The 15114-nt window shown below is 35.7% G+C and overlaps 1 protein-coding gene across 1 annotated transcript in view; it reads right to left on the bottom strand.

The window, feature by feature from the left end:
• LOC114147738 (E3 ubiquitin-protein ligase HUWE1-like) overlaps positions 1-9026 on the bottom strand; it is a 33286-nt gene extending 24260 nt beyond the window's left edge. The window contains exons 1-2 of the mRNA XM_028022312.1: positions 8536-9026; positions 8338-8456 (exon numbers count right to left, since the gene is read on the bottom strand). Coding sequence (XP_027878113.1) covers positions 8338-8456; positions 8536-8581 — 165 coding nt within the window. The 5' untranslated portion in view covers positions 8582-9026. The remainder of the gene's footprint in view (positions 1-8337; positions 8457-8535) is intronic.
• Between the last annotated feature and the right edge of the window lie 6088 nt (positions 9027-15114).

The following is a 15114-nucleotide window of genomic DNA, read 5'->3' on the forward strand; positions in this document are numbered from 1 at the left end:
TCAATAACTTCCCATGTTAAGAAAAACCCAAAACTATCACTAATGTTCAGATTGTTATGTTTTAATCTCTGTTCTTTATGCGGCTGATGCCAGAAATAAGTGTATTACAAATCAATGTTTTTAAGAGCAGTATTTGTATTTGTGAGGGTATAATTGCTGTGAAGCATAGGCCTACTAGATTAAACAATAAATCAAATAACTGCATGATGAGTTAAAATGATTTTCATAATTTCCAGTTGTACAACAATATGTGAAGAGATGCTCCCCTTTAATAGTGAAAAGCCAACATTTTGAAAAACACTGCAAATGTTTGACACCATGTATGAAGTAGTTAGTTTGCACTAGCTGCCAATTCCTTGCCTAAGCTGAGTGATTAATATTTTTGAAGTGCAGTTTTGGATGTTAAAACTGTTTTCCAGTTTTAAATATTCTCTAGAAGTTTTTTCATCTTTGAGTGTGTACTTGCATTAATATCCCTTTACTACTACTATTATTATTACAGTTGATAATTGTCTCAGAATGACAATATTAGTATTTATGTCGTATTTATTTTATTAGTAATTTATCCTCCAGCAAAATTTGCTATGGTGACAGGCTAATGACACACACCTGCAACCATAAAGTTACCTAAAAAAGGAAACATTACATAATTCTTATCACTTTTTATCATTATCACAATAATAATAATTACAGTTTTTACTTATTTCAGTTAACAAAAATGCCTTCTCAATTTCAGTTTTTGTTATTTCCAGGTAACTATGACACAAACTGTTAAATACAGAAAATGATATTTTCTACCATTGTTATGGCGCCCCCTCTAGCGCAGCGCCCCTTTCCGTCGCATATAGAGCGCACATATTTTTGGCGCCATGGCCACACAGATATTGAATTAAAATATGGCCAACTCCCAGCTCCATTTATTTCCTTGCAGGGCACGACAGTATTAAATACATGTTATCAGTAAAATAATGCAGAAATTCATAGTTTTAGTGATCAGTTAGAGATGAAGAAGAACAAAAAAACCGTTAAAAATGCCACATTCATCACGATTTCCATGTAAAAATGAATCACTTTGTACAGCTAGACGCGAAGCCTGAGAGGGCGAGGCGACCTGAAACCGAAACCCCATCCAGAGCAGCGGGGCTCTCTGCGGTGGCAGCAGCCCGGAGAGGCGCAGAGGGGATGGAAACAGCGCTCACTGCGGGAGGGACGCCTCGGAGGGAGTCAGAAACCAACCGCCATGTGTCACATGTTCCATCACAGAGGCTCCAGTCAACCGCGCGTTTACAGACGCGCTGCGCTCTGAGTGAAAACGTGACCGGATTAAAAGGTCGCGGCCGGCGTGGAGGCAGAAAAACTCACAGAAACAGGCGCGATCGGTTACTTTTCTGACGTGAAGGCAGAAAGTGGTCACATCATTATAGCTCAGTTTTATTTGGTTGTAACGTTTTGATTGTCTACGTTTTAAGAGAGTGTTTTCTAGCTTTTATTAGTTATAGACGCCTACGTGGCATGTTATTGTTGACGTTCGGAAATTTCGCGCATGCGCACAATGACGCAGTTAGCTGCGGTAGAATAATTCCGTTAAAATGAAACCCGGAGATTTCGTATTATTCATTTAGTGCAACAGCAATGGGGGGAAAATCTCTTACGAACAACTTAAAACCACTCATATTAATATTTTTCTCCATAACTAACTGACCTAGTTATGCTAGGTCAGCTAGCAGTTATGCTAGCAGCTAGCTAGCTAAAGTATTGAGTGTCCCTCACTATTTTTTTTATTAAAACTTTTCTCTGACCTATGAAATGTGCTGCCTTATTATCCTGTTGCATTGCATTGGAAATATTAGTTTAATTATGCTAGTTTTAATGATGTTTAAATTTAGCTCATGTTAAAATATTAAATTGATCATGATTGTTTTGAGTAGGCTTCAATTTAGGTTAGATTCAGACTCATGATTTAATCAATATAAAATTTAATCAGTCGAACAATTTTCTTAGATATAATGATCACAGTTTGACTAAAACTAGTCTATGCTGTAGAGTTTTTTTTATATTAGATCACATTCTTAAGAAGAATAAGTCATATATTCCTTTGAAAAAATGTCTTAGTTCATTACAACCAAAGAAGTAGAAAACTAATCAGAAAATATTGAGTGTAACAGACGTTTTAGTAATGAAGCTGCTCATGTCTGTTTTATACGAGTTTGAAGATGTTATATGAAACGTGTGCTAATTTTTGCAATCAAAATCTGCTGTTTGATGCCTGGGGTCAGAGAGGTCAGGAGAGCTCTGTGCGGTTCAGGAACCAGTTTGAGGCAGTTTGAAAGGATGAAAAACACGGATAGCTGATAAACTTCGGTCCTACTTTCTTTGAACAAAATGTTTCTCTATGAAATGAACACATCTATTGTTCATAGCCTTGGAAAGTACGCAGGAGGATAGCTTGGACAGTGGACAGATTCATCCTTTGGCCTTGGTACCACCTGCATGGTCTCTGGTGTGCAAACAGCAGCACGTCATTACGGGCTGTTTGAGTCCACCTCTAAACGGTACATTAGAAAGCATCAGAAAGTAAAAACACACCTTGATATAAAAGTAATTGAGCTAAAACAGCTGGTCAGATCACTGGGTGGAAATGTTTTTCCTGTCCACAGCAGATCTATATTACATCTTTTTCTCAGGTAATTGATGTTGTTTCCTTTCTGGCTTTGGTGTCTGATGACCATGTTGAGCTGTTGGTGTGATTTTATCCATTTGATTGTTTGAATAAACTCTCGTTGATTGTGAAGTTGAACAGTGACTGTTTTTGTGGTTTCACTTTTACGCACGACATTAACGGACCTGGCGAGACGAGATAACAACGAGCAACAAGTAGAAAAATATCTCGTTCTCTACAGTTAATAAGTTGTAGCAAAGCACTGTGTCCCTTTTTCTTTTATATCATACATTTAAGATCTTGAACGTTAAAATATTAGCTTAGCTGGAGGGCGCGACGTCACATTGCAACAAGTAATAGTTTCAGTTTTCTCTGTACTTTGGTTAATTTTTAGATACGGAATTCAAAAAGGTCGAAGTATTTTATTATGATAATGTATTGGGGTAATGAATACTCAAAAGAAGATACCATTTTCAAAAAAATGTATTCAATTATTGTTGAAACTGGCGTTTATCCCAACTTTTGCCACCGCCATTTTGTAGGCTAGCAGGTGGAGAATGCAGAACCGTAATTTACCGACAGCTGGAGTAAACTGCTTGTGTGGGAAAAAAACAAATCTCAGTTTGAAAGACTAACAAATAAATTCATAACACATAAACAAAAGACATTACATCTATAATTTCAGTATATTTTAGTCGCATAAACGCACAATATCAGTTACTTAGAGTTTTTTTCCCCTTAATTATCAGATGAAGCTTTTATTTCAAATTCTGTTATTTTGTTAGTTTTATTTAACTATAATAACCTTGGTGCACACAAATAGCTGTTAAACACAGAAAATGCCAACTACTAGAATTAATTTTTCTACCATTGTTATGGCGCCCCCTATCACGGCACTCCTGCAGAGAAATACACACAAAAACATCCATTTTATTCTGCAGAATATTGTTTATGCTCTAAAAAAAACGACCCAAATATTGGGAAATGTGTCAGATGTGGTCGTCCTGGAAACCTGAGAATTTTACTGCAAACCACAAACTCCAATACGGCAGCTTTAAATTAAGCAGAAAACATCTGCTCACGTCTCACTTCTTCATTCCCTTCAAAATAGAGGAACAAAATGTCCTGAAGGTTTAATTTAAAACAACGTGTGGAAACTGCATGTCTCAACGTTACTTTGCTTGATAAAGATCAGTGTTCAAACGCGGTGTAAACCGATTTGTGGTGCTGATCGTATCACATAAAGCAACAGAGGTTAAAACCAGATCTAACAGCCAAGTGACAAAAAACTGACTTACTGCAGCTTGTATCAGTGAAAATTAGAGTTTTTAAAGGAAATTAAAAGGTAAACCAATTAAAGGGACAGCTGAAATTATGTTACACTAATAATAATAATATAGGAACATATTCCCAGCTGTTGCATGTGTTTAAAGGCTGCACACAAAGCAACAAGCATAGAGGAGGACCACGACTGAAGCCAGTAGAAGACGGGCTTCTGGGTCCAAATGGACGCGAAAACATGCAGCAGAGCATTCTGGGATTTGTAGTGGTTGTGGTGCATGAGCTGTAGATTGACAATAAAATAAAATAAAAAAATCTGCAGAATGTGCCAATTTTTTAACCGATTAGTTGTCAGAATAAATTGCAAGATTAATCAACACCTAATATTTAGCTTCAGCTTCATTTGAACTTTTAAAATAGGCAACAAATTTCAGCTGTTTGTGTTTTTCTGTGGTTGTCGTCCTTAATCCCCACCGGGTTCAGTGTAGACATGAAAATGTTTGGGCGTGCCGTGGTGGCTTAGCGGTTAGCGCGACCCATATTTGGAGGCCTTGAGTCCTCGACGCGGCCGTCGCGGATTCGACTCCCGGACCCGGCGACATCTGCAGCATGTCTTCCCCCCTCTCCTTCCCCATTCCTGTTAGCCTACTTTTGTAAAAAGGGACACTAGAGCTCACAAAAAGACCCCCTGAAAGGGTTAAAAAAAAAAAAAGACAAGAAAATGTTTGTTCGGCTAAATTTTCTGCACTTTTAGACCATGAAGGGCAAAATAAAAGGACACAAACCCAGAGAGCCTTCAGCTTCTTTAAAGGAAATCCGGTAAGGATGCAATGAACAGAGACGGAAGGGCATGCAAAAACAACATGCAAATAATGAGAGATGAATGTACATCTTTGTTTTTTATTTAAAGCGTGCCATAGAAGGACTGAAGGCAGAAAAAGCACGAATCAGCAACTTTCAACAGCACATAAACAGCTCCCAAAGTGCTGCCGTTTATAGCTATAAATATATTAAAAATGTGAAAATATTAGGAAAACTTTATCAAAATAAGAATAAACTTACACAGATTTAACAGTTTTATCATTTTAAAAACCTTTCAGAAGGTCAGGATAGGTCTATGGTCTATACAAAACATGTTGATTACAATTTTTTGCACAAAATCGATAATAAGATAAGATTTTAGCTGTTTTAGGAAATCTTGTCACTTTAAAACCAAATAAGCCGCTGTTGGCCACGACCCCCAACTCAGCGTTTACATTTGGACTAGAAAATATCTGCAAACAGATCCACAATTATACTGCCACGCATCTTTGAAAAGCAGAAGTAGAGCCTCCTGCACAACCAACAAGAATGCAGCAAGTGGTTTCTGGTTGGTGAGTCAACAACAAAACACTTTTCTTTTCCAGAAGCCATTGTACAGCGGTAATAAAACCAGCTAACCAAATGTGCTGGAGCTTCTCTTGGGTTACTAGGTAACGGGCTAGGCTTCACTGTGGTTGCTGGGTAACGGGCTAGGCTTCACTGTGGTTGCTAGGTAACTACCAGTGCCTGCTGATTTGTGATGTTACATTCCAGAGAGTTTCGAAACGGCTCACTTTCCAGACACCAAAGAACATGAACTTACTGACAAAAAAGTCTTAGTGTTTGTTGTTTTAAAATGCTTGGGCTGTTTTTAGAAACAGCATAAATGGAAGTATGAAAGTATGCAGAATGTAAATGTTGAATTATATATTCCCTTTAAATCTCTAAAAGAGAAGCAGATGTTCCCAGAATCATTGTACTCTTGAATCAGCAACAGTTTCCTTCACCTGCAGCAAACCGCTTGATGCTAATATTGCGGCTAAAAGAGCAGTTAATGAATCATGAAGGACTTTAAGCTTTAAGAGCTGCTGCATAAAGTATCAGAATCGACTTTATTGGCCACGTTTGTGCAAACTAACAAGGAATTTGACTTCAGTGCCACTTTCTCTCAATGTACAGATGTTTTTAAGATAAATATCTAAAAATTCATGGGATAACATTTTTCTATTTTCGTAAAAATATTTGAATGTACAGCATTTCTTACAAAAGATTACAACCAGATTGAATTAGTGCAAATATGGGAGGTAAAACCAGCTGACCAAAAGTGTTGGTGCTCCTTCTTGGGTTGCTAGGCAACGGGCTGGGTACAGCTGGGAATAACGAAGGAATGCGAAGTTGGTTTTACGGTTAAGAAGGGATATAAAGTCCCAAACCACTTCCTTAAATGAAATGCTCAATGTTTCCTTACAGGAATAATCTGCAACATTATTATTATTGTTTTTATTTTAACCACAACAGCGTCAGAGAGGAGAAGAGGCAGGGAACTCATTCTGTGGGCAACTCTGGCACAAGGTGCGACTCGAAGTGTCTGAGCTGGTTCTTCTTCATTTCACAGGAGCTCAGACGTCTGCGAGGTTTCTCACAGAAAGAGGAAATCTGTTGCTTTTGTGAAAAAGCAGCAGACAGCAGTGGAAACTCCCTCAGAAAAACAGCAAAAAAACAAGCTTTAACTTGACGCTCGGTTCTGTTTCTGTGGAACTACGATGCGTTTAACGTCGAGGTTGGTGAAATGTCACTCAGCTTTTTAGTTGATGCTCTGAGAGGAAATAAGTCAGCACTGAGACGTTTCCTGTAGCAGAGAAGAAATGCTGGGGAAGAAACAAACTTCCATCTGTGGCGGTCAGTTTTATTTTAACGAGACGGAAAATATAATTAAACACACAAATCCTGTAATTTCCTGCAGTTTTGCAAAATAAACTCCCCAAGGCAGACCATGCAACTTTGCAAAACCTGACCGAGGAATATTTCAATTAACAGCCATAAAAATGAAAAACGTTGGTCGGAACTTTGCAAAAACTGATTTTAATGACACATTTTCTCCTTTTCTTCAACATGAGATGATTTTACGACATGCAGCCGAAATAATATTCTGAATTCATAGTAATTTAAAAAGTGGACTCTTATTATTAAATCTTGTTTTTAAACATAGTCCAGTGTTTTCCAGCTGGGTGATTTGAAAACTTATTATAATTTCCTCAAAGACCAACAGTTTTAACCATCTGCTAGACGGATCCAATTTGTTCACATCACCTCCAAGTTTTCCCTAAGAACGGATCAATATCTAAGAATAGATGCAGCAACAAACCATGACAGAACCTCTACCGTGTTCAAGTTACATAAACAGAACTGGGTTGCAACTAATGAGTATTTTAGTAACTGATTAATCGATTAGTCTGATGATTAATCGGATAAAGAAATGGCAAATTCTACAAAGTTTTCATACAATATTAGAGATGCATTAAAAATAAACAAACAATTCAATTCCTTTTTCAATTAAGAAAATAAACATTTTATTGCCTAAAATGCAGTAACACAGCATTCCTTTTTAAAAATTTGAACTGGGTGAAGCTAAAACATATTTATACAGGAAGACTTTTCTTTATATATTAAATAGAAAATGTATGTATCTCTGTGCAGTTTTTGCTTAATTAAACTCTGAACATGTTGGGATTTTCAGTAAATATCTTGTTTTTAATCGGAATATTTCAGTTAATGATTAATCGATTACTAAATTAGTTGACGATTATTTCAATAAACGATTAATCCCGATTTATCGTTTCAGTCATAAAACAGAATTTTTGTTTTTTAATTCAGAAATGTCTTTCTCCTGCGGAGAGGATTCGGGCTACTGGAAAAAAACTGAATTATTACCTTATTCTAAGAATTCTGATGTTTTTCCCTCAGAATTGTAACTTTTTAAGTAAAATTCTGACTTTTTGCAGAATTCAAACCTTTTTGACTTCAAAAAACCTCAGTACCTCAGTATTCTGACGTTTGGTAGAATATGACCTTTTATTGCAGAATTTTGACTTTTGTTCCTCAGAATTTTGAATTTTTTTTTTTGTAGATTTCTAACTTTTTCAGGTTTTTTTCCACAAAATTCTGACTTTTTTCCTCAATATTCTGAATTTTCATAGAATTTGACTTTTTTTCCACAGAATTCTGACTTTTGTTCTTCATAATTTCGACTTTGTTTTAAATAAAATTCTGACTTTTTTGCAGAATTTGAACTTTTGTTCACAGAATTATGACTTTTTTTCAGTATTCTGACTTTTTTCCTCAGAATTTTGACTTTAATCTTCTGAGATCAAAAATCTGAATTCCTTTTTGTCAGTGGCTCGAATTGTCTTCCATATTTTCTGCATTCTTGTTTTCAAAACAGAACGGTACTCCGGTATGTTTTGGAAATAGTTGTTGCTGCTAAAGTAAATGGGAGCAAACCAGTTTTAGATGTTGGGGAGGAAATGACACTTCAAAAAGACACTTCAAAAAGGATTTACAGGAAAATCTGGTGATGAGGAAATTGGGGTGAATTACCGATAGATCCAGAACTGCGTCCCTGGAGGGCTGCCGGGTCCCGGATCCCAGTGCAGGACATGCTGGAAGTTCAGAGACTCCATCCTGAGGTTGACTGGTTCCGGAAGGGACGCGACAGCTGCAGAGAACCGGCGGAAACGCACCTGAGTAAAGGTAACAAGAAGAGCAATTCCACCTGGATGACGCGCTTTCCTCACCTGAATGGAGCAGAAGAATCAGGAAGATGAAAGGAAATGCGTTCATTCTTCAGGGATCCGACTCCGACGAGATCCGGTCAACAGAAAAAAGTTCGCAACTGAAGCCGACAGCTGATTTCACAACCACATCCTGAGGATTGAAACGGCCCGAAGGTTCGCAGAGACCTTAACACGTCCTCATGTTTATTGGAGAACCACTTCCCAGTTAAAAACAGAACCAAGATCCAAATATCCGCTTAAAGTGGGAACTACCCACGGGAGGTCACGTGTTCCCACGGGGCGAGTCATTAAAGCTCAGAAAGAAAAACGAAATCTTGGTTCAATAACAACAGGAGCCGCTCCTGACTGACGACAACATGAGCTGTCCAATGCCATTTACACGCCTGCTTCCGGCCACGCCGTCAAAATAAAAGCTTGTTTCAGATGTGAAAGGTTACATCAGCCTTCAGAATAAAAGTCTGATTATTCTGAGTTTGAGAAGTTGAAAATTTACAAACATACAAAAATATATTGATCTTTCTCACAACCTTTTGACAAAATCATGTTTGAAAACTTGATTTTGTTTTACTTTTGCAACTTTCAAAGTTTTCACTGGATTTTTTTAGATTAGTTTTAAAGTTTTAGAGATTTTACTAGAAAAATCTGAGACTGATCTCAAAATTTCTGAGATTTTTTTTTTGAGCAAATCTTCAACTTTTCAAACTCAGAAATTTCCTTTAATTTTCTAGAAAATTTCTGAGATTAATCTAAACTTTTGTGGTTTTTTGTGGAAATGTACTTTTTTTTTTAAAAAAGAAAAAAAATCTAAAGCAGCCGTAATATCCTGTCATATAAATGTGATGTTTTTGCTTCTAAAGGCAATATAAGGGCCGAATAAAGATTTTTTTTAAATTAGGAGACTAAAGTCATGACAAAGTCAGCAAGTTAAAGTCGTAAAATTCCAAGTAAAAAGTTTTTTAAATACAAGTTTAGCTTTGATAGTTAGCCAGAGCTGATATTTTGTCTTCAAAAGAGACCCTGTCGCTCACAATCATTTAAAAGTTTGAAATGATTCAACATTATTACCTCCAGTTGACCATAATTTGATGCTGACGTGTTAAAAATATTAATTATTTCTTTACTTTAAAAACCGAATAAGAAGCATAACTCTACAAGCTGCTCAACGTTTCTCATTTTACTATTTTAATTAAAATTTTTTAAAAATTCTTCTTTCTGTTAGTATACAACCTTATGCTGGTAATTTTATGACTTTGTTCCCCTAATTTTATCACACTACATCATATGTGTACAAACTTAAGGCCCGCGGGCCAAATCCCATCGGCCAAAGCTATTTCAGGGCCACAGAAATATAACTTCAAGATGATGGTTATTTGCTTAAATATGATTTTATCAGTCAAATCAAATCTGTTTTTATTTGGATAGTGCTAAATTCCAAGATAAATAATAATATTCAGTTATTGAAAGGTTGAATGTTTTTTTAACACTTCATTCAATCTGCAGTATTATATCTATAATCTTGATTCAGCTAAAGCAGAAAATAATGACTAAAATACAACTTTGATTCTTTAATTTAGCTTTATGACGAATGTATTTTATCTCACAGGTCATTTTTAGATACTTTATTCCAAAGGTTTTGCAGATTTATGGCCATAAGCAGGTTTGGTATAACAGGTTTGACTCTTTGGCTCATAAAGTTTAATGACTCGTCACATAAAGTGTTAAATATTAACCAACGCCATAAACTTTATCATTCTCAGCCAATAATTCAAATAATCCTACATAAGATATGAACTGAAAACGCAAAGCATAAAATCCAAACACAAAACAGGAATAATTAAAACGGAAAATAGAAATGCCGTGACGACCATTTTATCGTTATAACTGCTCCTTGAGAATCTGTTTTGGTTTAAATTCAGTTTTATTTCTGCAGGTTTTATATTAATCCACCTTGTGAGCGTCCAAAGTCTTTTGTCATGTGGGCAAAAATGTCAACATATAACTTTAAAAAATAAACTGTAATCGTTAAAGTTTGCTCTGTACATTTTACTTACCTGTTCAACAATAAACTAAGAATGCAAAACTTTACGCAGCCAGATGTTTTGCAGGAAAGAAATGTGAAAATTATTTTAGACCCAAAACTTAGAAATGGTTTTCCATGTTTGCTTTTTGAAATGAAATGCAAACTGATTGCAAATTGTTATGATTTTTCATCAACAATAACAACATATGTGTGACTCTCGTTGAAAAAACTTGCTTTGTTTATTAAAACTCAATTAAATTCATTTTCTTAAAATATAATTACTGGAATGATGTTTTTAGTGTTTTTTCTATGGACATATTTAAAGGTAAAATATTGGTTACAAAAAAAACATTTATTTAAAGGAGATTTTAATTTGTCATTAATAATTTTCCATATTATGAAATTATTTAAATAAGAAAAAAAGAATTAAATACATGCAAATATTGTAACATGTAATAAAAGTTCAGAAAACAACAAACACAAAATGAAAGTGAATATTTATCTTTTTTTGTTATTTTAAATGTGATTGAGTGATTTTATTTTTGCGGTTTCCTTTTGAGGAAACCAGAGATTAAGATTATGTTTCTTCATTGTAACCTGTTTGCTGCCCCCTGGTGGCGCCAGCCTCCACTGCAGCCTGGAATAATAAGGATTTCCTTTTTTTAATGCTGGTGCGCCCCCTGCTGTTCAATGACGGGAGTAAAGCGTTTGTTTCCCAAGATTGAAAGAAATCAGGTTTTTTTTTTTAATTCTTAGAAAAAGAGTAATGTTTGAACTTTATTTAAAAATCTAGAATCAAAATATCTTTTCAGTTTATTTTGGTTTTAATTAACAGTACTGCTTTCCAGAGTTTTTTATTTTTAATTTTTTTTTTAGTATTTTGCAACTTCCTGATGTTGAGAATCATGAAGCCTCCTCTGTACAGAGGCCACAACTTATTAACACAGAAATAAGTTGACTTATTTAGAAGTTAAATCTTTTTTTAATAGATTAATGTTTTACTTGATCAAATCTAAAAAGTAAAATATTTTAGGTTGACATTTAAATAAAGACATGATTAGCAAATGTAGATAGTAACAGCTAAAGGATGTTACAAAAAAAAGATGAGTAAATATCTGCAAAAAAACAAACAACAAAACAAAACAAAAACAAAGACGTTTCTGAGCTCCAAAAATCAAAACTTTGCGAGAAAAAATTCAGAAATGTTGAGATTAATTTCAGAAAATGTAAAAGATTTTGAAAAATTTCTGAATTTCATAAGTAAAAAAAAATAATCTAAATTTCTGACTTATTTCCTTAAATTTATTATATTAATCTCAGAATATTTTAGTTTTTTGGCAGAGATTTATAAGTGTCTTTCCATTTCCTTGACCTACGCCGTTTCCATGGCAACACGTGCAGGCATAATAATCAGTTATAAAAGGAAGACAATCTGTTTTATTTGCTAAATAAATAAATAAAACATTTCTTACCAGCAAAGTGACATTGTTCCTTTTTACTTTAACTTTAACGAAGCTCTACCGTTTGTTTTATGTAAACGTCACTAAATCAAACAAACATGCACCCAACATGTTAAAACTGACCATTTATAGTTTATTTATGATAATTCCTCCACGTTCTCGTCCTTTTTTTTATGATGGAGACCAATAAATAGTAGCTTTTTTCCACCCACCTCTTTGTTCCAAACTGACTCCGTTAACAACAGCTCAGAAACGTGACTTTGTTTAAAAACAACCAAGAAATCTCCGTCTTGTTGTGTTAAGTGTTCTGGATTTCCTCCACCGCGGCGGACAGGAAGTTGGCTGACGTACAGCCTTTATGCAGACGGAGGGGAATAATGACAGCTGTGAGCTGCAGATGGATTCGTTTAACGTGAAACGGGAAGTAAATCTTTCTGAAGGGAGAAGGTAAAAACCCAGAAGAAAACAGGAAGTTTTAAACGGGACCTTCTATTCAAAATTCACATCTTGCACATTTTTGTACTTAAATTTAAAAACGTCTAAAAACCGACCAACCCGTTTTTAGGGGGGCAATAACTTAATGATTTTGGGTGACTGAAAATGAGGCGTTTCAAATTAAGGAGCGCTGCGCCGTTACCTAGCAACCCAGGAGGAGTTCTAACGTTACCTAGCAACCAAAGAGAAGCGCCACCATTTAGTCAACTGGTTTCATCGCTTTATGCGCTCAAAATGGCTGCTGGAAAGGCGAAGTGTTTAGTTTTTGACTTACCATTAAGAAGCTACTTGATGTATTCTTGTTTGCAGCCATTTTCAGGTGCGAGTTGAGTTGGGGGCGTGGCCAGTGGCAGCAGGTAAATTTGGATTTAAAGTGACAAGAGGCCTCAAAATAAATAGGCAAAAAATTATCAGATTGAAATTTAATAATCTAAGAATGATTCTGTTAAAAAAAAGAAGAAAAGTAATGAACATATTTTGGAAGCAATAATAGAATAAAACCTTCTAAAAAGTAAATAGTTTATTTTTATAAATAAATTAAAAACAACAACAATAATAATAATTTATTCACATAGAAAGGTTTTCAAATCAAATTTACTTATGTAGCACATTTAAGAACAATTGCCTTTGGCATTTTTAAACAAATGTTACAAAATTCTTTATATTAGAACATTTAAATTAAAACATCATAAATGACACAAGAATCACAAAATACACACCAAAACAATTAAAACACATAACAATGTAAGACAAAGTTAAATTACAAAAACAAAAGAAATTAAAATATTCAAAGATTTTTTAAAGTTAATTTTAGTTAATAATTTAAATGAAGAACAAGGAATAAACTAAACTAACATTTGGTAAAAATCAGTTTTTCCATTTAATGCCACCAGTTCACACTTCTGCCTCTGGGTGGCGCTACAAAACAGCACAAATCATTACCTCCTCTGTTAAACTGTAGGTCCTTAAAATGCAAATTATTATTACTTTTCTTCGTGAATTTATAGCAACTTTTCATCAGTGTGGAGTTTCATTGGAACATTTTGCCTCTGTGATGTTAATTTTAACAATTTCCTGCCATTTTTAGCCGACTTTGATTTTAAATCTGCTTTCAGAGTTTTGTAGTAGAGAAAGAAAAAGAGTCATTAATGTAATCACACATTAATATATCTGGTTCCTGTTCTGCAAACTTTCAGCCCCATTTCACAAACCAAACAAAGTCAACATGAGTTGCACCAGATCAGTTTGTAGGACTTTCTGTTACACAAGCAAACATGTTTCCATTTAAGTAGAAAAAAAGCATCTTGTGAAGATCTGAACAGATGTTGTGTTGACTCAAAGTGAAACTGAACATTTGTGTGTTAAAGTGCAGACAGTCGCAGCGCTGAGAAATCCAGAGATTATATAAAGAAAGTCCAGCAGCTCTGCGAGGATCTATTTTTAGACAATGCCATGTGAATCAGATGGAGAAGAAGCGATGAGGAAATTTTAACGTCCAAGAAACAGAGACGACTGAAAGCTGAAGGAAAACTCACAGCAGCTCCATTGTTACCGGCCATTAACCAGCATGTTGCAACATAAACATTTTTCAGTGTAGATAATTCACTTCCCGACAAAATAAACTTTTATTAGATAGTAAAGTTCTGGGACGTTTAAAACATCAACATGGCATAATCAAAGCATCCCGTGATGGGCCCAGTCTGCAGGCGGCCATGGCCTGCCAAAGGCGGTCCAAAAAAGGAAACCGGAGAACAAGAGGTGAGGTAATGGCTCCTTGGACCAAGTAGAAGGAAGATCGTCTGGCCGTCTGGCGGATGATCAGACCGTCTGTGTGTTTCAAATGAAAAGGAGATGGAATCATAGCAGAACAGACAAGAGGTGGGGCAGAGTGACGGTTTAGACCAGGGGTCTCAAACTCCAGGCCTCGAGAGCCGCAGTCCTGCAGTTTTTAGATGTGCCACAGGTACAAAACACTGGAATGAAATGACTTAATGACCTCCTGCTTGTGTAGATCAGTTCTCCAGAGCCTTAATGACCTAATTATTCTGTTCAGGTGTGGTGCAGCAGAGGCTCATCTAAAAGTTGCAGGACTGCGGCCCTCGAGGACTGGAGTTTGACACCCCGGGTTTAGACCATGGTTTGCTTGGAAGCGTACCAACCAAGGTTGAACCAACCTAGCAACTGACCAACCAAACAACCAAACAACTAACTGACCGACCGACCAAATAACCAACAAAATTCAGTTCAAAAATACTTTATTGCTCCAAAAGGTAAATTAAATCAAACCAACTGACCAACCCACCAAACAAACAAATAACCAACTGGCCAAATTCAATTCGAAAACACTTTATTGCTCTCAAAGGGAAATTTAATTAAATAAACCAAACAACAAAGCAGCCAAGCAACCAACCAACCAACCGACCAAATAACCAACTAATCAACTGACCAAACAGCAACCAACCAACCTTCTATCCTTCCTGACTATGGCAGCCTTAGACAAACATTGTTTCGTTTTTCAACAAACCAAAAACACTAACCAACCAACCAACTAACCAACCAACCAACCAACCAACCAACCAACCAACTTTCTGTCCTTGACTGTGG

Source organism: Xiphophorus couchianus, chromosome 7 (assembly GCF_001444195.1).
Source record: "Xiphophorus couchianus chromosome 7, X_couchianus-1.0, whole genome shotgun sequence".
NCBI classification, from domain to species: Eukaryota; Metazoa; Chordata; class Actinopteri; order Cyprinodontiformes; family Poeciliidae; genus Xiphophorus; species Xiphophorus couchianus.